At 42.3% G+C, this 19,744-nt stretch overlaps 1 protein-coding gene across 2 annotated transcripts in view; it reads left to right on the top strand.

Moving 5' to 3' along the window:
- Nucleotides 1–2,175: 2,175 nt before the first annotated feature.
- CDK14 (cyclin dependent kinase 14) overlaps nucleotides 2,176–19,744 on the top strand; it is a 417,778-nt gene continuing 400,209 nt past the window's right edge. Inside the window, exons 1-2 of one of the 2 annotated variants that reach the window (XM_053260455.1) lie at nucleotides 2,176–2,912; nucleotides 17,262–17,293. In XM_053260455.1, the coding sequence (XP_053116430.1) occupies nucleotides 2,816–2,912; nucleotides 17,262–17,293 (129 nt within the window). In that variant the 5' untranslated portion in view covers nucleotides 2,176–2,815. The remainder of the gene's footprint in view (nucleotides 2,913–17,261; nucleotides 17,294–19,744) is intronic. The other variant, XR_008309633.1, reaches the window with a different exon arrangement.

Genomic DNA, 19,744 nt, shown 5'->3' with positions numbered 1-19,744 from the left:
TCAGATTCAGATCAATGTGGTGTAATGATTAGAGCTTCAGTCTAGGCAGCCTTGGGCCAGTCACCATTGGATACCTTGTCAGGTAGTTGTGAGGATAACATGTGGGTAAACCAGACACAGACCTTGGAGGAAGGGTGGGATGGAGATGTAATGAATAATAAAAGCTAATTTCAATGGGCAGTGACTGCCACTTTAGCATTAGCCCTTCACCTAGCTTTTTATCAGCTTCAGCTGATACATCAGCTACATCCATTTCTAGAGGTGAATGACCTTATAATAGTGTACATATGCTGGTAACCTTCAGACTTGACTACTGTAATGCGCTCTACGTGGGGCTGCCTTTGTACGTAGTCTGGAAACTACAGTTGGTACAGAATGCGGCAGCCAGATTGGTCTCTGGGACAACGCGAAGGGATCATATCACAGCAGTTTTGAAAGAACTGCCCTGGCTGCAAATATGTTTCTGGGTGGAATACAAAGTGCTGGTTATTACCTATAAAGCCCTTAGTGGCTTGGGTCCAGGCTATGTAAGAGAGCACCTCTTTTGTCACCTAATGGCGCAGCAGGGAAGTGGCCTGTCTAGAGAGCAGGAGGCTGTTGGTTTGAATCCCTGCTGGTGTGTTTCCCAGAATATGGGAAACTCCTATATCAGGCAGCAGCAACATAGGAAGGTGCTGAAAGGCATCATCTCATACTACCTGGGGAGGAGGCAATGGTAATCCGCTCCTATATTCTACCAAGAAAACCACAAGGCCCTGTGGTCGCCAGGAGTCAACACTGACTCAGCGGCACAATCTTTCCTTTCTTTTTTGTTTGTCACGAACCCTGCCACCTTTTACGATCTTCTGGAGAGGTCCGGTTACAGTTGCCACCGGCTTGTCTGGTAGCGACTTGGAAACAGGCTTTCTCTGTGGCTGCCCCAGGGTTCCCTGCTGAAATAAGAGCATCTCCTTCTATGTTTGTTTTCAGGAAGACCCTCAAGACTCTCCTTTCTCACAAGCTTTTAATTATAATTAATTTTAATAATTTGTTTTTTATTGTTTTTATTGTGTTTTATGTATTTTAATCTGCGATTAATATTAAAATTTGTACACTACCTAGATATGTACATATCAGGTTGTATAAAAATATGATAAATAAATCTGATATACAGGGATAACAATGCTGAACTACTTTAGAGGATTGTTGTAAAGACTATGAAGCAAAATGCTTTGAGCACTTGAGATAAGTGTTATCTGTTCAAAGCCCTGGGGTTGTGCAGAATATTGTTTGGCTGCCTTGCATTCCTTAGTTTTGAGATACTGACTTCACTATATTGACATATCTTTTTAACACACAAATTTACACTATGAATCAATCCAATAGGTTGAAATGCAAATTGTGTTTAGCGCTCAATAGACGTTAGCAGCCAATGTAAACACCCTTTCCCCCAGTGTAGAACACCCTCTAGAATTCACCTTGGCTGGCTAATGTGTTCAAATTCAACACTGCTTATGTATGCTTGTATTTAAAAAGTGTTAGCTAAGCTGTTCTTCCTGAAACCACAGGGCCTGCATCATAATGGACACCAAAAACTGGGCAAGGAAGTGGAAGGCTTGGGTTGACCCCTACTCCAAAAAAGCAAGACCTTTGCAGAGTGACAGGACAGCTTCTAGAGATAACGTGAGTGTAAAGGCAACCATCATCACAACGAAGAGTTTTAGCTGCTGGACCACCCGTCCTTCAAGACTTTAGCTGCTGGACACACCCGTCCCTCCTCAAAATGTACCAGGGCTAAGGCTGCCATTTCCTGTGCACACTTACTTTAGAGTAAGACCCCTTTAACACAGTGGGAGTTCCTTCCGAAAAAGTACGTTTCGGCTTGTATTGCAAATCTTCTTTCCACGAAGAACAGTTGTTGGGGCGGGGGGCGATACCCTAAGAGCAATTGTTTGGGTGCAAGTTCCCCCAGTGGGACTTGCTTCCGAGAAAGCACACACAAGAAAAGGCTGCGAGTGCGAGCCCGACGGAACGTCATTGTGAGCGAAAGAAAGAGACTCGCGCTGAAGCTGGGCGTGTGCGAAAGAAACTCCCTGAGCGAACCGGCGTCCCTTGCCTGGGCCAATGAGAGAAGCCAAAAGGGGGAAAGAGGCGGGGCGCGGCGGGAGCCTCCGCCTCTGGTAGACGGGGAGAGCAGGGCGGGAGGGGCAGAAAGAGGATGGAGCTGGAGTGAGTTGCTGTTGGGTTGGCGGCTGCGGCAGCTGGAGCTCAGCTGAGGGTCGCCTCCCTTTCTGGGCGGTAGCAGCAGCAGCAGCTCCGCTCTGTGCGCCTCCTGGCAGGACTTTCTCTTTCTTCCCCTGCCTGCTCCTCTAGGCTCCGCTCCCTCCCTCTCCCTTAGGGCTGCTGCTCCCGTCCTCTTCCTCCCTGCCCTTTCCTGGGTCTCTCTCGTACACTCTTTCTTCCTTTCCCTTTGCTCCGACTCGCCTCCCCTCCTCTGCTGACTCCCACCCCCCCCACCCACCCCTCTCTTTCCTAGAGAGAAAGCCTCGCTCCTTCCCTCCTCCGCCCCTCATTGTCTCGTGGAGCGAATTGCCAAATTTCAAGGCAGGGGGAACTATGGGCGCGGGCAAAGCAGAGCCAGCAGAGGCGGCTGCTCTTTCGGGCACCACATAGAAGAGCCCCTCGACCTCCTCCGTGGGTGGTTGCGTGAGTGGCCGCTCGCACCGCGCAGAGCCGCCGCCGCCTCCTGCTCCTCTTCCTCCGGGGCTCCAGCCCGCCCCTGCCCCGGTTGCAAGCGGCGCGTGCAGCTTCTGGGGGACTCGCCCGCTGGAGCCAGATGTGCGACCTGCTAGACTCGCAGCCCGTCGCCGAGAAGAAGCTCAGCAGGATGAAAAAGTTGCGGCGAACTTTGTCGGAGAGTTTCGGCCGGATAGGTAAGGAGCGAAGGAGGCTGGCAGCCCCTGGGCGGCTCCTTGCGTGCTTCCCGGGCAGGCAGCGCATTCTTCGGCACTAAATCTCCTGCCCAGGACAGCATGCGCTCGGGGCAGGGAGTAGGCGAGGCTCCCTATTTCCTCGCTGGCTCCTCCTTCCTCTTGCTTTGCGGGGCTTACTCCGGGCCCGGAGGATGCTCGAGGGGTAATGCACGCTTACCCCAGGTTGCTTACTGTGGGATTAGTCCGTGCGTTGCCACCCACTCGGCGTGTTCGAGCCACCGTTTAGTGGGCGCAACCTTTGAATGAATAAAAGGTAGCCAAAGGGTGGCCTCCCCCCCCCACCCCAATTGCAGTCTGATCCGATGCATTTCTACCCAAGGTTATCTCACTGAATTAATGGGACTGATTCCATCTTGGGTTGCAGCCTGGGTGGTATTAAATCTACACACACACTCTCTCTCTCTACAGAGGGTTTTTAATCTGCTTTACATTGTAGATAATATTACAGATCTCTTAGGATCTTTTCCTTAACATGCTTGCATACCTTTTATCCACAAGGTGTGGGCAGAACAGTGGAGGGGTTTTTCCTCTCTCTCTCCCCACACACACACACACACATTCTCAAATGTGCCCAGAAAGTAGTTTACTGACTTTAGTCCTACGTTAGTGACTCAAAGTACATAACCAGGAGTAGGGGTTGCTCTGGATTAACTGAACCTGCATAAAAATGAGTCAAATTATATTTAGTGATGGGAGGGTGGGGTGTATTTTTTTGGGGGGAAGGGAGAAAGTCTTGTACAAATGGGCTGCGAACTGCTTCGTATGTTCTGATTTTAAGTGTACACCTAAATGTGTATTTTACCATACACTCATCGGAGAGCCAGGATTGGCTCTGGCTTTCTATCAAGTGTATCATCAGTAGCAAACCTGAATGTGTTGCCATTATATGCATTGCGGGTTATGATGTAGACCCATTATTTTAAGTGTATAGAACTGGAGAAGAGTAGTTTATTCTTCACCAGTCTGGAGTATAATAATGTGAGACACAAATGTTCTAGATAAGCTGCTTGTATAGTTAGCTCTGTTCAACCTACTAGGTGTTGTGTAGTTGAAAAATGTGCTCTGTCTCTTGCATATCACCTGGGTGGGCTTGCCAGGATTCAGCCCTTGATTCTGAGAAGGGGTGACTCATCAGTGTGAACTTGTTCTTCTCCTTCTTCTCCAGGGAAGATGCTATAAAGTTCAACGAATTAGCAGCAGTATTTGGAAGTGATCTCAAAAGGTGTCTTCTATAGCTTGCACACATTCACCCTTGGTAGCAAGCAAAATCTCTTGTGTTAATTAATATTGTTTTAATGGTTTTAATGCTGTGTTAAAATATTGTTTTAAATTTTTTTAAATGTAATGTGTTAAACTTTTTGTTTTTGTTTTAACTAATGTTTTACTTTCTTTTTTTATTTTGTTGTAAACCGCCCAGAGACATAAGTTTTGGGCAGTATAAAAATACTTTAAATAAAATAATAAATTAGCACCAGTTAGACTGTGTATGTGATGTGTGAGATGAGCCAATATGGGGATGCAGAGTGAAAGTGTGAGTCTTAATCACTCCTGTAGTTGGAGTAGAAATTGGCTGGAATAGATTCCCAGGTGGCTTAGTGGTATCGGAAAACCATCCTTGGAATTTTGACTTGGATCAGAACTTGTCAATCAGGCTGAATGCAGAAGCCTGTCCCCCTCTCCCCCCACTTCCCTTGAACTCTTGACTGAGATCCTGAATGTACAGTGCTGCTGGTCTGCTGACTCACAAAGGACTTGCATTGCATTCAGCCTGCAAGGAAAATGCAATGCATTTTTCTGTGTGTGTTTCATTTCCTGGCTGAAGTGGAACAAAGATACTAAACTTGCATCTTGATTCTCTTAAAACAGTTTGGTTGGATTATAAATTGTCTTCCTGTTAATGTTTATGGCCATGCCTTTTTATCACCGCATCCACCCCTGTCGGACAGAATTCCTTGTCTTCCTTTAGTGCCTCTTGCTTTGGAACTCAAATGTCTTTTGGAGTACAAGTTAGGACAGTCCTTGATCAACTTTCTTTGAGTCTAGGATCCAGCCCAAAAACCTTGGAGCCAGACAATGGACATTTGACAAAATTATTAGACTTAGTGATGAACATTTGTGTGTGGGATGATGGTGGTGGTAAATGGGCTTATCTTTATCCCCTTTACAAGTAACACACTTAGCACAGAAACAGAGCTGCCTGGGGCAAATACAAATTTTATTAAATAACTCGACCTGTGAGCTCCTCGATAAGGATATTATTCTTATCTAGGTACCATGGCTCCTTGGTGCCTGGGAATTGTCAAACCATTAGAGAGAAGAGACAAATCGATGGGGGGCAGGTCTATCAATGGCTATTAGTCTGAGGGCTATAGGCCACATGCAGCCACAGAGGCAAGATGCCTCTAAATACCAGTTGCAAGGGAGCAACAGGAGGAGAGAGGGCATGCCCCCAGAGGCATCTGGTGGGCCACTATGTGAAACAGGATGCTGGACTAGATAGACCTTGGGCCTGATCCAGCAGGGCTGTTCTTATGGAGGGCATGGCAGAAGTATGAAGATGGATAAAGACTCCATGGGCAGCATCCAGACTAAGGTAGTCCCCTTGAAACTGGCATTGATTTTAGTGGTGCTTCGTCATGACTAACTACTACTATGAATCTTTATATACTGCTCTTCAATCAAAGTTCTCAAAGTGGTTACATAGAAAAATAAACAATACATAAATAAGATGGTCCACTGTCTCCAAAGGGCTCTAGTCTTGTTGTTGCCCTCATGCTTGTATAAGATGCTTCAGTTCACAGCCCTGTCCCAACAATTTTTCTGGAATTCATCCTGTTTATTTAGATCATCCTATTATGTTAAATAAGACAATGCCGGAATATTTCACTTAGGGTTGCAGTGTAAAGCTGTAGCTCTGAAGCGCTGACTATATGTACAGTATTATTATAATATGTACAGTATTATTATTATTATTAATTCAGTTTCTATACCGCCCTTCCAGAAATGGCTCAGGGTGGCTTACACAGAGAAATAACAAACAAATAAGATGGAACCCTGTCCCCAAAGGGCTCACAATCTAAAAAGAAACTTAGAAAAAAACTTAAGATAGATACCAGCAACAGTCACTGGAAGTACTGTGCTGGGGGGGTGGATAGGGCCAGTTACTCTCCCCCTGCTAAATAAAGAGAATCACCACTATTATTATTATATATACTGTAGTTCTCAATATATAAACGGAGTATATTTCCACAGTATTTCTCTGTGGACAAAGTCCCATTGAACTTGGTGTGATCTTCAAGTAAATGTAGGACTAATGAAAATTACCACCTTGACTACTAGATGAGTATTAAGGTGCTGTCTCTGTACAACCAAGAAAATGGTTCTACTTTATTGCTTAAAAGGGAAAATAGCAATGGATAACTAATCCTAGCTCACATTAGTCCTGTTCACACATTATGTTCAACACTTGTACCAGTGTACATTGTGCACAGGTACAGATCTGTACACTGATAGTTATTCACATGTTATGTTGAACACAGGTAGAGCAGTACATTTCCTATCTGTACCATGCATTTGAGGGGCCTGTACCCAGATTAATTTTAACATGAACACAGGTGCAGTTGGTCACACACAAATATGTACGAGTTTACAGACATCTGTACACTCCAGACTAAAGCAGCACAGGCAGGGCAATTTTTATCAATCTGCCTGTCCTTCTGCAGCGCTCGGTGGCACCCAAAAACATATCCCTGAGGGTTGCATTTTTGCGTGCCACACAGCATTCCCGAGGGAAAGGCAGATTGGTGAAAATTGCCCTGACCATGCTGCTTTAGTCTGGAACACAGCATGCCACATTAGTGATGTGCACTGAACTGGATGGGGAGGCTCAAAGGTGGGTTTTTTTCTGCTTTAAGGGTGGGGAAGGGTGCACTTATGGTACACTGGATGCTTACGGTAAAGGGGTTAACGGGGCAGCAGGGACATACGCTGCCGCTCCGGTGGACTTTTAAAATACGGAGCGCCGGTGAGGGGAAAGCGGAGGGTGGGGAAAGTTCATCCTCCCCCGCTTAAAGCAGGAAACCCCCCCCCTTGAACCGGCAGAACTGCCCGCTGTTCAATCCAGTTTGGAGGCCCATAAAGGGCCTCCAAACCGGTTCCATGTATATCCCTAGGCCACATTGTGCTTCCTTTACACATGCGCATTAGATGTCAGACAATGAATTTGAGAATCATTGTCTGTAAAGCAGATATTTTGACATAAGTATGGTAATGAACTATTTGCCAGTATGTAACACATTTGAAACATGCATTTGAAGAGATATGAAGTATTTGAATATGTGCTATACATATAGCCATACTTTAGTTACCACTGTCTGGCTGAGAAAGTCTAATATGTCTTGAGCTGTGGATGGGGGAGAGTAAGTTGGTTTTATTTCTTCTTTCTTCTGCATCTGAGCTTTTAAGTAGTTAGTTCACTTAAGAAGGTGCTTCTGAGAATGAGGTGTGATACTTGATGACAGGTAGTCAGTAAAACCCATCCATCATCTTCTGCTACACTCTGACCCACACATACTGAGGTGTAAAAATGTGTTACTTGCTGCCTACCTCCAACACTCTGTTATTGCTAAAGCTGTGGGATTGGATTTATTCTCTTTGCCTCTCTGTTGGCTTGCTTAAAAGAAACAATTGCAAGTCTGTCAGTCCTGGAACTTTCTGTTACTGCTTCGTTAGGCATCAATTAAATCCTCCTCCCCTCAACTTGTTTCCATTTTGCTCTGTTGGCAAATGTAGAATAAAAAAATAGTTGGCAGTATAAACAATTTGCTAGTCAGTATAAGCAACAATACTTAAGGGATGTAGAGGTATGCAGTACATAAAGGGGGGGGAAATCAATTACCTTTGACTGTAGGGGTAGGCAGATCTGGCTCTCCATATTGTTGAACTAGAACACCCATCACCCCTAGCCACAATTTATGGCTTGGGAAGATAAACTATCAAACCCAACTCAAGCTACCTGACAGTTCTCTTGCAAGGTTCCATAAAAGAATAACTGCTTGGTTTGGATGGCCCCATGTGAAGATCCAGAATTAGATCAATTGTAGGCAGGGAAAGATCTCCGTAGAGGATCTTACCAATAATCTTACTCATAATTTGCTGGTAACTGTTTTCTTTTTGGATCTGAACAAGTGGACGACTTGGGGAGGTGTTTGTGCCATGAACTGGAATAGCAAGAGGATCCTATAAGCATTTCACTTACTCCTATGCCTTTTTAAAAGCTGCTGTCCTGTGGGCAACTATCTCAAGAATGGTATGGATGCAAGTTTGGAGCTCCTTGTTATCCTTGAGTTGTCATCCTCTGTTTTACTGTTCCTGAGCCCTTGATTGCATAAATAATTTGGAAACTTAAGCAAGCTCGGTGTCTTAAGCTGTAGCCATCACTACCTGTTGTAGCAATGAATGTCATACATTAATTATAAGAACATAAGAGCCCTGCTGGATCAGACCAGATTTCCTTCTAGGGCAGCATCTTGTTTCATGCAGTGGCCAACCAGGTCCTTCCAGAAAGCCCACAAGTAGGTCATGAATTCAATAGCTCTCCTCCACTCTTCCTACATCTTCACTGACTGGTGTTCAGTGGTATCCGAACATGGAGATTCTATGTAACCATAATGGTTAGTAGTTGTTGATCTCTTCATGAATGCCCATTTAAGTTGTGCACGGAACCCCTGCTAACTTGGCAAAGAGGCACTTTTTAACATGGTAATTCTCTTTATTTAGCAGGGGGAGAGTAACTGGCCCTATCCACCCCCAGCACAGTACCTCCAGTGACTGTTGCTGGTATCTATCTTGTGTTTCTTTTTAGATTGTGAGCCCTTTGGGGACAGGGTTCCATCTTATTTATTTGTTGTTTCTCTGTGTAAACCGCCCAGAGCCATTTTTGAAAGGGCGGTATAGAAATTGAATATAATAATAATAATAATAATACTTGAAGAAACAGAGGGTTTAATAGTAGCTGCACAAGAACAGGCACTAAGAACAAATGCAATAAGAGCAAAAGTAGAAAAATCAACAGCAAGTGCCGCCTTTGTAAAGAAACAGATGAAACAGTGGACCACCTAATCAGCTGTTGTAAAAATATCGCACAGACTGACTACAAACAAAGGCATGACAAGGTAGCAGGGATGATACACTGGAACATCTGCAAAAAATACAAGCTACCTGTAGCCAAAGATTGGTGGGACCATAAAATTGAAAAAGTTGTAGAAAACGAAGATGCAAAAATATTATGGGACTTCTGACTACAAACAGACAAACATCTGCCACACAATACACCAGATATAACTGTAGTTGAGGAGAAAGAAAAGCAAGTTAAAATAATTGACACAACAATACCAGGGGATAGCAGAATAGAAGAAAAAGAAATAGAAAAAATCACAAAATACAAAGATCTACAAATTGAAATTGAAAGGCTGTGGCAGAAGAAGACCAAAATAATCCCAGTGGTAATTGGCGCCCTAGGTGCAATTCCAAAACACCTTGAAGAACACCGCAACACCATAGGAGCCACAGAAATCACCACCAGCCAATTACAAAAAGCAGCTTTACTGGGAACAGCCTATATTCTGCGCTGATATCTATAATAATAACAGCAACCACATGAATAATAAAATTCAGCCATCCCAGGTCCTTGGGAAGGACTCGATGTCTGGATAAAACAAACCAGTCAATAACACCCGTCTGACTGTGTAAACAACAACAACAATTTTTTTAAAAAAATCAATTTAAGCTAGTGGCCATTGCCGTGTCTTGAATTTCAGTGAATTTCTTACATAGGAGCTCTCAAATGTGGGTCCCCAGAGGTTGTTGGATTACAAGGTTGAGAATCCCCGTCGTACACTGTGTGGTCTGAAGAAAGTCCTTTTTTGTTGTCCATCCTCAGTCTGTTGCCAATCAATTTCATTGGGTGAGTCCAAGTATTATGAGAAAGAAAGAGAAAAATTCATTCCATGCTCTCTACACCATGCATAATCCTATATGCATAGATTCTATATCTTGCTTGCTTCTTATTTTCCATGTTAATTTTTGTGATTTTTGTGAGCCACCCTGAGCACCATTGTGCTGGAGGGATATAAATATTACCCCTCCCCTAGTTTTCTCTCAGCTAAATCCTCAGTTCATTGCCTCCTAAAAAGCTTCAAACAGTATGAATTACACAAAGTTTTCTTTTGCATGTCCTGAACCTAACGTGGGACAACTTCATTGAGTTATACTTGAACTCTAGTGTTGCGGGAAAGGAATTTCTCTCCTTGCTCCCTCTATACTATATTTAATAAATCTTGATCATGTCATACATTTTTAACCCACTTGCTTCACCTCTGTGTTACATGAAAAGTCCTTTCTCAATTTGTGACTGTAGCAAAAATGTACCCTCTTCCTCCATCTTATTTATTTGAAAGATTTACATGCTTAATATATGAGGAACACATGTTCTTACAGTAAGGCGCCAGTAAGGCAGAAACACATAGAAACACAGGATAAAATTCATTGTAACAGGACAGTCAAAGAGATATGTATTATGGGTCCCCCTGCCCTACCATTGAACTGTAGATAGTATTCGAAGTGCAGCTTCAGGGTACTATCCCATATGTTTGTTGTATAGTTGCTGAGATATTACAGCACTTGGCAATTTCAGCAAAATATTCATTATTGGTACCAGATATACACACGTTGAACTAGCTCAGTGCTATAAACCTGGCGCTTAATTTAAAAAAGTACTGTGGCATATAGAACTTGAGGTACAGAGAACTATCTAAGTGGGATGATTCCTTACTATATAGCTATGGCATGAATAGAGTTACTTCTGATTTGTAAAGGGGAAGATCATGCTTTTGGGACCGAAGCCAAATTCCGAGACTGAAGCAAATATTGACATCCCAGTATAAATCCTATGACAATAGGACATGTTTATAAATCTAGTCATAGCTGGAAGTAATTTTTAACATCAGAAATTGATCTTAACCGATTGGTTGACCATCTCTAATTCCTTATGGCAGAGGTTCTCAAGCCGGGGTCTCCAGATGTTTAACTGTGACTCCCATCACCCTCAGCTACACTGGCCTTCAGCCATTGTGGCTGGAGATGATGAGAGTTGTAGTCCAGCAACACCTGGGGACCCAAGTTTGAAACCTTTCTGCCTTATGGAAAAACTGCAAGAGAACTTTATCTCTGAGCATCAAGAAAGAGAATCTGAGAGACATTCTAATCTATCCTTCTTCCTCATGTGCTAGTTTTTGCTCATGAAAAACATTCATATGCAGTTGGCAAATCAAGTGGTTAGGATATAACTGCAGTAATAAATGGTCTCTGTGTGCTTTAATATTGGGTAGTGTCCCCCTTCCCCCCCCCCCGGCAGTTTACAGGGCCTAAATTGCTTAACTTCAGAAGTACAGCTGCATTATATACTTCGCTTTACAGGGAGGTGAGATGGTGATGATAATAATAATATAAACAACTTTATTTGTTAGATGCACCATAACAAATTGTTCTCTGGGTGGCTCACAACACAGCACTAAAACATTAAATAAAAACACACAACACATTAAATAATAAGACCAAAAGGGGGAAAATACAAAATACAATACAAAAAACAATTCAAAATCCCTTTAAAAATATGTTTAAAAATCAAAACTGTCATTTTGAAGATGGTGTCCGCAAATGCTCAGATGCCATTTCCTTCCTGACGCCACCCAAAGGCTGCTGGGAACAGGAAACTTCCTGTTCCCAGCAAGATGCAGCTGGGCAAATGGAGAGCCCAGCTGCTGAATATAAACAGCACCACTCAGGGCAGGAGGAAGGCAGGCCTTATATGCATCTCCCTTGCTCCTCCACCTCTACAGTGGTCCCTCTACTTACGAAATTAATCCGTTCCGAATGCACATTTGTAAGTCAAAAAATTCGTAAGTCGAAAAGTGGTTTCCCATAGGAATGCATTGGGAACGGATTAATGCGTTCCGGAGCCTAGAAAAAAGACCCAGACCCCCAGTAAGGCTTGCAAACTGCACAGGAACATTTCTTTTCAAGAATAAACAGGCAGTAAACAGTCAGGCAAGTCAAGGAAACCACATGTAAAATTTGTAAGTCGAAGAAACCCCATCTAAAAATTTGTAAGTCGAGGAAACCCCATCTAAAAATTTGTAAGTCGAAAAAACCGCATCTAAAACCGGATCTAAAACTGCTGTTTGTAACTCGAAAAATACTTATGTCGAGTAGTTTGTAAGTCGAGGGACCACTGTACCTGCTTACCCCCCCGCCCCCACTGAAATGATTTGGCTGGGGCAGCTTGAAGCCTTTTGGTGCCTCAAAATAGAGGTGCCGAAATTATTATTATTATTATTACATTTATATCCCACTCTTCCTCCAAGGAGCCCAGAGCGGTGTACTACATACTTAAGTTTCTCTTTCACAACAACCCTGTGAAGTAGGCTAGGCTGAGAGAGAAGTGACTGGCCCAGAGTCACCCAGCTAGTATCATGGCTGAATGGGGATTTGAACTCAGGTCTCCCCGGTCCTAGTCCAGCACTCTAACCGCTACACCATGCTGGCTCTGAGCATATCCCTGGCAACTAGAGCTTCAACAGGAGCACCTGCCATATCAGCTGGAAAAACCCCCAGCGCCCTCAGGAATCAATTGGAGTCCATCAGTCTCCAGGAGCGGACCATTTTAATAGGTCCCCCGCCCTTTGCAGAGTGGTGTAGCTACTGAGACACTAAACCTCAGAAGGAAGTGATCTGATCATGACAAGGGCAAAGATAACATATCCCCCACTTTTCAAATCTTCCTCCTCCTCCTGTTACCCAACGGGTTACTATCTACTTGGTAGATGATAGCCAATTTTGTACATACCAAGGAAGAGAAAACTTGATAGTTCAAAGAAGCTTTTGAATTCTGCAGAGTTAACAAAGTGGCCGTCTAGGGGATAGCTCCCAAAGACAAGACGGGCCCAAGATGGTGTCCATCCAAAGCTTTTATACAACAATTGATACATCTGAATACATCATCATTCACAACAAGCCAGCCAGGTAGTATGGCAGTACAACTCCATATTAGGCCAACAGGCTTACAATACTACCATTGTTAAAGGAGTGCTTATGCAGCCTCTAGGAGTCAGTTCAGATACCAGCATCATCACCTCTCCTGACCAGCAGGCCAGAACAAAGCAAGGCATAGAGAATACATATTATGTTGCAAGTTACAAGGTCTGCTTAGTATGAGAACCAAAGCATACTAAGCAGATTCTTTCCCACTGACATACATTCAGTAATACAAGATGGAGGGGACTCTTGCTCTCCTCAGCTACCATCAAAATGGTGTAGCAAGAGCTCAGTTCTCCATTAACTATATACCCTAGAATCAGTATATATATAGATCAATATGAAATGCTTAGATTCACAGGTAACACTCCTGTCCAGTCGGAAAAACCACCAGAGTAGGGCCAAGAACATTTTGGGACAGCCCCATGGTTGTCATGGCAGCCATGAAGTCCTGAGCCACTCCAGACAAGGCAGTCTCAGCATGAACGTTGAAGTCATCCAGAACAATCATTCTGGGAGTCCTCCACACCAAATCCAAGACCACCTCCATGAGCTCAGGCAGGGAGAGAGCTGGGTGGCAGGGTGGGCGGTACACCAACAGAATCTTCACTCTGTCCTGAGAGCCCAACACCAGGTACAAACACTCTGAACTGGCTCTCATTTGGACAGGAGGCCTAGAGAGGAAAATAGAACTTCTATAAATAGATCGCTTGCTGGTAGCTCTGTTTTATAAAGCTACTAAGGATCAGGATAATTGGCAGGCTGCTGAGGACTGGTTCTTGTAGGAAGTAACTGACAAAATGTCAATTCACTGGCAGTGGGAGACAGTAAACTGGTTTTTCTGTTACTTGGTGGTGTAGCTGCTGCTTCTCTTATGGCAGTATTGGAATAATTACACTTGATTGGGTTAGTAGCCAATCATGGATCCCAAAATCAGTTCAGAGGTATGGCCCCCGCAAAGAAAAGAAAAGAAAAGAAAAGAAAAAAAGAACTGGAGCTCAGCCTAACATGTCTTGGTTGCTTGGACCTAAACTGGAATCAAACCATTAAATACAAACAATAGCAATTGTTTCAAAATAAGTGGCTCAGCCAGACTTTAAAATTTCACTTGTTTGGTTAACATTTGTATCTATCTTTTAGGTGGGAAAAAGGGGTGAAGGAAAGGTGATATCATTATGGCTTTCCACCCACCGCATTGCTAACCGTGGGTTATAAAAGTGCCAGAATCAAAATAAAGGAAAGAGTTTGTGATATGGAGCAGCAAACAGCTGTGATGGAAGGAAGATATCAAAAAATCCCATACGGAGAGCATATTTGCCACTTTGGCTCCAGTGAGATTGAAACGATGGCTCATGTACCTGTACTCTTGTACTGTCAGTACTATTGTGGCATTCGGCGTAAGCTTATCTCCCCATATATTAGTGGATATCCAGGCTGTACTGATTCTTTTTATCTTAATCTCCTCTTGACGGATCAGAATGACTTTAGATCCAATGTGGCCAAGTTCTGCCTCATAGCTAGCAAAATTTGTTTAGCATTTAATAAGAGCTAAACACTTTAGCGCCTGTATGTATGTTGCATCCTCTTGTTGGATATGCTGATGCCATACATAGTATAGAATGCAATATGGAATGAGATTTAACACCATTCTGTATTAGGCACACAATTTTGATGTCTTGCCCCCTTTATACTCAGTATCATTCTGATACCAGTTTTGATTAATTTTTACACATCGTTTTATGTTCTTAGTCTAGTCTTTAGCTTCTTCTCACTATACTATGTTTTTAGGTAATTTTATATAGAACCCTTATTACTTTGTAGGAATAGATTGTCATAACTGTTTTTTGTTTTGTTTTTTGTTATGCTGGTCAAAGACAGAAATAAAGACTAGGCTAGGCTAACTCCTTTAAAAACGAACCATTTAAAAACATATTTTCCCCACAAGTGAATTAAATTTAATTGTATTCCTTTAGAGTGATGCTTGAAGCAAGTGTTTGATGTTATTCTGCATAAGGTCTATCTAAAGGAGTTCAAAGTGTCAGAATCAGTTACCAAATTACTTTTAAGCTTGATTATTTTGAAACAATTGCTCCTATTTAATGGTTTGGTTCCAGTTGCACTGTGGCACATGTAAACCATGTCTACACTGGGAATGAACCAGAGTTAAAAATGCTGATAAATCAAAATGGAATCTAATTTTGATTGAAATCTGTCTGTCCAATAGGCTCAGAATGGATTACAAGTTTTCTCCTAGATTGTAATATTCCTATTCCCAAGGGACTTGCAGTTAAAAGAAACAGAAGATCTTTAAAGATCTGTCTTCCTTTATCAACTCATCTGTTTCATTAGATTTTCATCCGAGGCCTTGTTCCAGGTACCTTTTCCTACAGAGTTTAGACAGGTTGCTACTGATGGAGACAGGGCATTTTTTGGTAGTGGTGCCAGTTTTGGAAAAGCCTTCTTGAAAAGATCTGCCTGGTTTCTTTGCTGCTTATGAAGACATTTAAATTCTTCCAGAATTCTACCTGATTGGATTCCTGCTGTTGCTGGGTTTTAATACAGTTTCCATTGTCATTGGTTTGCTTTTTCTTGTTTATATGCTGACTTGAGTGCATAGGTGGAAAGGTAGCATTTACATGTTTTAAACCAATGCACCCAAGAAAGCTTGTTTGTGTATATTATTTAAAATAACTACTAATTTATCTTAGAGCAATGATATCATTTGGTAATAAGCTGGGTTTTGCAGACTCCTGCTCTTCAGAAGTGGACAAAAATGCCTAAAAATTCCATCAGCAAAGTGGCGATTGCCAGATTTTATAGCACAATTCAAGCATTTTTATGTTCTGTTAGTGACTTGGGTTACTACCATCTGATGCAGCTGCTGCAAGTTAGATACTGAATTACAGCTGTTCCATTCTCTCCTAACTCATGCCTGTGCTCTGGGGATAAAGCCATAGATGTGATTTTTCTCATTCTTTTGAAGACTCTTTAGTAATAAGAGTTCTAGGTTGTGTTTCAGTGGAAAATGCTGCACTTGGGAAGAGATGAGCTTGGATATCTTAGTAGTTAACATCCAGACCTTGTCACCAGCACTGCATAATGTTTAGGTCTAATGGTCTAATGTTTAGGCCATCTAGCTGATAATGCTAGCTAACACGTTCTAAATGTGTCTATGTGATGCTTGGAAATAGTTGCTTCTATATGGCTGGCCTTTTATGCAGCACTGTTGGAGTAGCTTTTACCAGCTTGCCAGGACATTCAAAGTTAGGATGTGCTGTGTTCTTTTCCCATCTCAGTACAAGAATAAGAAATAAGCAGGAGGGTATCATAGGCTTAATTTTGTATGTAGCCACCGGAAAAGAGTTGACCAAAAATATTTAATTACTTTTGGGTGTTAAGGCTGAGTATGTTAATGATTTGTTTGAGAGTTTTGTATTCTGAACCTATTGTATGTTTTGATATTATATGTATTATGTATTATGTATTTTTGCTGGTCAATAATAAATCTTACCATCACCATGCACACAAAAAACCTGTGTTACCAGTTGCTACCTTCTAAATTCTGCAGGAGGAAGCACCTGGGGCAATGTGTTTTTACATAAAAAGGCAGTTCTGGTATCTGTTTGGCAGCAGTCCTCTCTTCTGCCATGAGGCCAACTTGGACTCTCTCTAAGTGGGCCAAGTAAGGCTCTAAGATACTGTAGGCTCCTCCTCTGGAGTTGAATCAGCCTATTTCACATGGCTGGAAAGATATAGCAGTAAGTTGCCATGACAGTACTCTGAGCCTTGTGTACTCTTCTGAAATGGCTTGGGCCTGTATGCTAGTGACTTGGGTTACTCCCATCTAGTACAGCTGCTGCAAGGAGAGCAATAGGCAAGGAGTAGTAATGTGATAGGTCTATTTAACAGTCCGTTCAACACTTGGAATCTCCCAAAAGTGTGTCTGCTCAGATGGAATGGAAATGGAAACATGCAGATCAGTTTCTAGTGTACAGGAGAAGACAGCTGAATATTTTGTTAGATGACTTGGGAAAAACTTTTTAATGTACTTGCCATGACATTCCACTTCCTGTGTGCCTTTTTTAGTTTGTGTGTGTCAAGAGTTTATGTAGGTTAACTCTCCACTCCTACATCATCTTGCAACTTATTAAAATGCATCATGGATAACCACTTTCTCTTTTCTCTTTTCTCTTAAAGCCCTGAAGAAAGAAGATAATGGCTTTGATGAGGTAGGTTACATATTTCAGATAGCTTAATGTTACTGCTAAAAGCTGTGTTAATATACTATTTATTCTGGCTTGTGGCTATGCTGTGCATACTGGAGTATCTTTCATTTTCCCAAACCTCAAATGTCATACTTGACAGAAGACACCAAAATGAGTACAGTTTCCAGCACATGAACTATTACTTATATAGCCATCCAAACTCCATGTCTCCTGTTAAGAGTAGATGTGCCTTAAAATGGTAAAAGCCTGGTATTTGTGTAGAAAACAATCTAAACATGTTATCTGTACTCCCATCCTTGATGGTTTGCTGCTAAGTTGTACATAGTTTGCCTGAGATCTGAGCACCCATTTTTTTTGGACATCACCTGTTTTGACAATTCAGTTTTTTGTCACCAAAAGTGGCTAACTGGATGGAAGTGTCCAAAATTGTTCTGCTCATGCCTTTGTTTGGATCACCTGTTAATGTGAATAATTTTATACTCTTTGTCATATAGAAATGCAGACATTTTAAACTGGCAAACACTTGTTTATGAGAGAGGAAAACCAGAGAGTCTTATGAAATGGGAAGAGAGTGTTTTCTTAACAGTGCCACTGCTAATCAAATTGTAGCTCAAAGGTAGAGCATCTGCTTTGCATGCAAAGATCCCTGGTTCAATCCCTGGCATCTCCAGATAGGGCTGGGAAAGACTCCTGCCTGAAACCTTGGCAAACCACTACCAGTCAATGTAGGTAATATTGAGCTAGGTGGACCAATGGTTTGATTTGGTATAAGCCGGCTTCCTATCTAATCTTAAGACAAGTAGACTGCACTTTCACCTTGGTAAATGGATGGTGGTGAGGAGGAGTCTTGGTAAACTCTTAATATCTGTCAGGAAAAGGCTGACATTGTTTCCAGAAGTAAATGCAAGGCAGAGTAAGATTTAATCCTACTGTGGGAAAGTCTGGTAAACTGAGCTTCTAGAAGCCTGGTCCATAATGTCTTTAACACTCTCATGTCTTCTGATGTTTCCAATGGCACCAGTGAAATGAGTGACAGTAGGTGCATAATGCCAAAGACCAGATTTTTTTTAGCACCAGAAGAATTGGTTTAGACAAGGCAATCTTGGCTCTTAGCCACTTCAGGATTTTCAATCTTGAGTTTCTATACTTTGAAAGTGTTGAGAAGTGGAAACACATGGACAAGGTTGATGTGAATTGGAAATCTAAGGAAACACAATATAGCAGTCTGGAAATAAAGCTAATAAAGTCAGTGAGTCTTCTGCTTGCTGAGTTCATGGGTCTGTGTGTATAATCTCCCAGAAAGTACCAGAAATGACACCCAAGCATAAGCACTGGCTGTAACTTTTTCATTAAAAACATGGCCCATACGTTCTACAAATAAACCTGCATCGTACAATTATCTTAATTGCATTATAAATCTGGCTTTTTTGTTGCTGCTATTGTTCCTGCTTTCTGGAGATTATATTGTTTATAACAAAATTGACAGGATGTTGATGTTGCTTAAATCTGTATAATAGAGGAAGAAAACATTAAGCACTTTGAATGACTTGTCTCAGACTGCATCTGAGATGTGAAAGCAATAAAATCTGCAGATTTAAGGTTTGAAAACCTTTTATCATTTTAAAAAGAAAGCACATGTTGGGTGGCTCCATAGGCATGTCTTGCTTGAACTGTGAGTATTAATTGTGTAAGTAAGTGCTTTGAAAAATTAGTTGTCATTGCAGGGATAACTTTCTGTCTAGTGACTGAATTGGAAGATAAGATGGAAGGGAAAACATTAATGATAGTTAACGTCCTTGAATTCTCAAAAAGTGCTGTAAAGCATAGAAACACTAAAAGTACTGATTTATATAGGTTGTTAATAATGAGGTGGATCTAAAAAATTGTGTGGAAAGTAGTTGCTATTGCAGTTCCACAAATCCTTGAGACACAACTGGGAATTAATGCAAGCTAAGGTGGGTAGCTTCTATAGCAATTTTCATAGGCCAAGAATCTTGCAGATGCCTTTGCACAAGCAGAAAAGCACCTTTGAATTCAGGTCAACTTTCCTAATGCAGCATGTAATGTAAGGTGTAAAGAGGCCTTTATCCTGGACCCTAAGGTCATGAGGAATGAGTTAATCTATGGCCACACTTGCTTGAAAGTGCATAACACATTTGCATCAGAAAATCATAGATGGAACTGGAGTGTGGCTTGTCCCACCCCTGCAGAGGAGGCAGTCCCTGTGGTGACCAGAGCTTCCCACTGAAGGACAAACCAGCCAAGCTCAGAGACTTGAGAGCAGCCACTGCCAAAGCCTGCTGTAGCATCATCACAGCCATGTAGTTATCTGCTTGGAGGGAGGACTTGCCCCGTCGCCATCCCCAAAGCAGGCAGTGGGTGGGGTTGGCATACATAACTGCAGCCCTGTCTGCCACCAGTTGGGCATGCATAGTCATGTGCTCTGCCTTGGCA

Source organism: Hemicordylus capensis, chromosome 6, assembly GCF_027244095.1.
Source record: "Hemicordylus capensis ecotype Gifberg chromosome 6, rHemCap1.1.pri, whole genome shotgun sequence".
Classification (NCBI taxonomy): domain Eukaryota; kingdom Metazoa; phylum Chordata; class Lepidosauria; order Squamata; family Cordylidae; genus Hemicordylus; species Hemicordylus capensis.
Note: the sequence above shows the minus strand (reverse complement) of the source record. Positions and strands in the feature narration are given on the sequence as shown.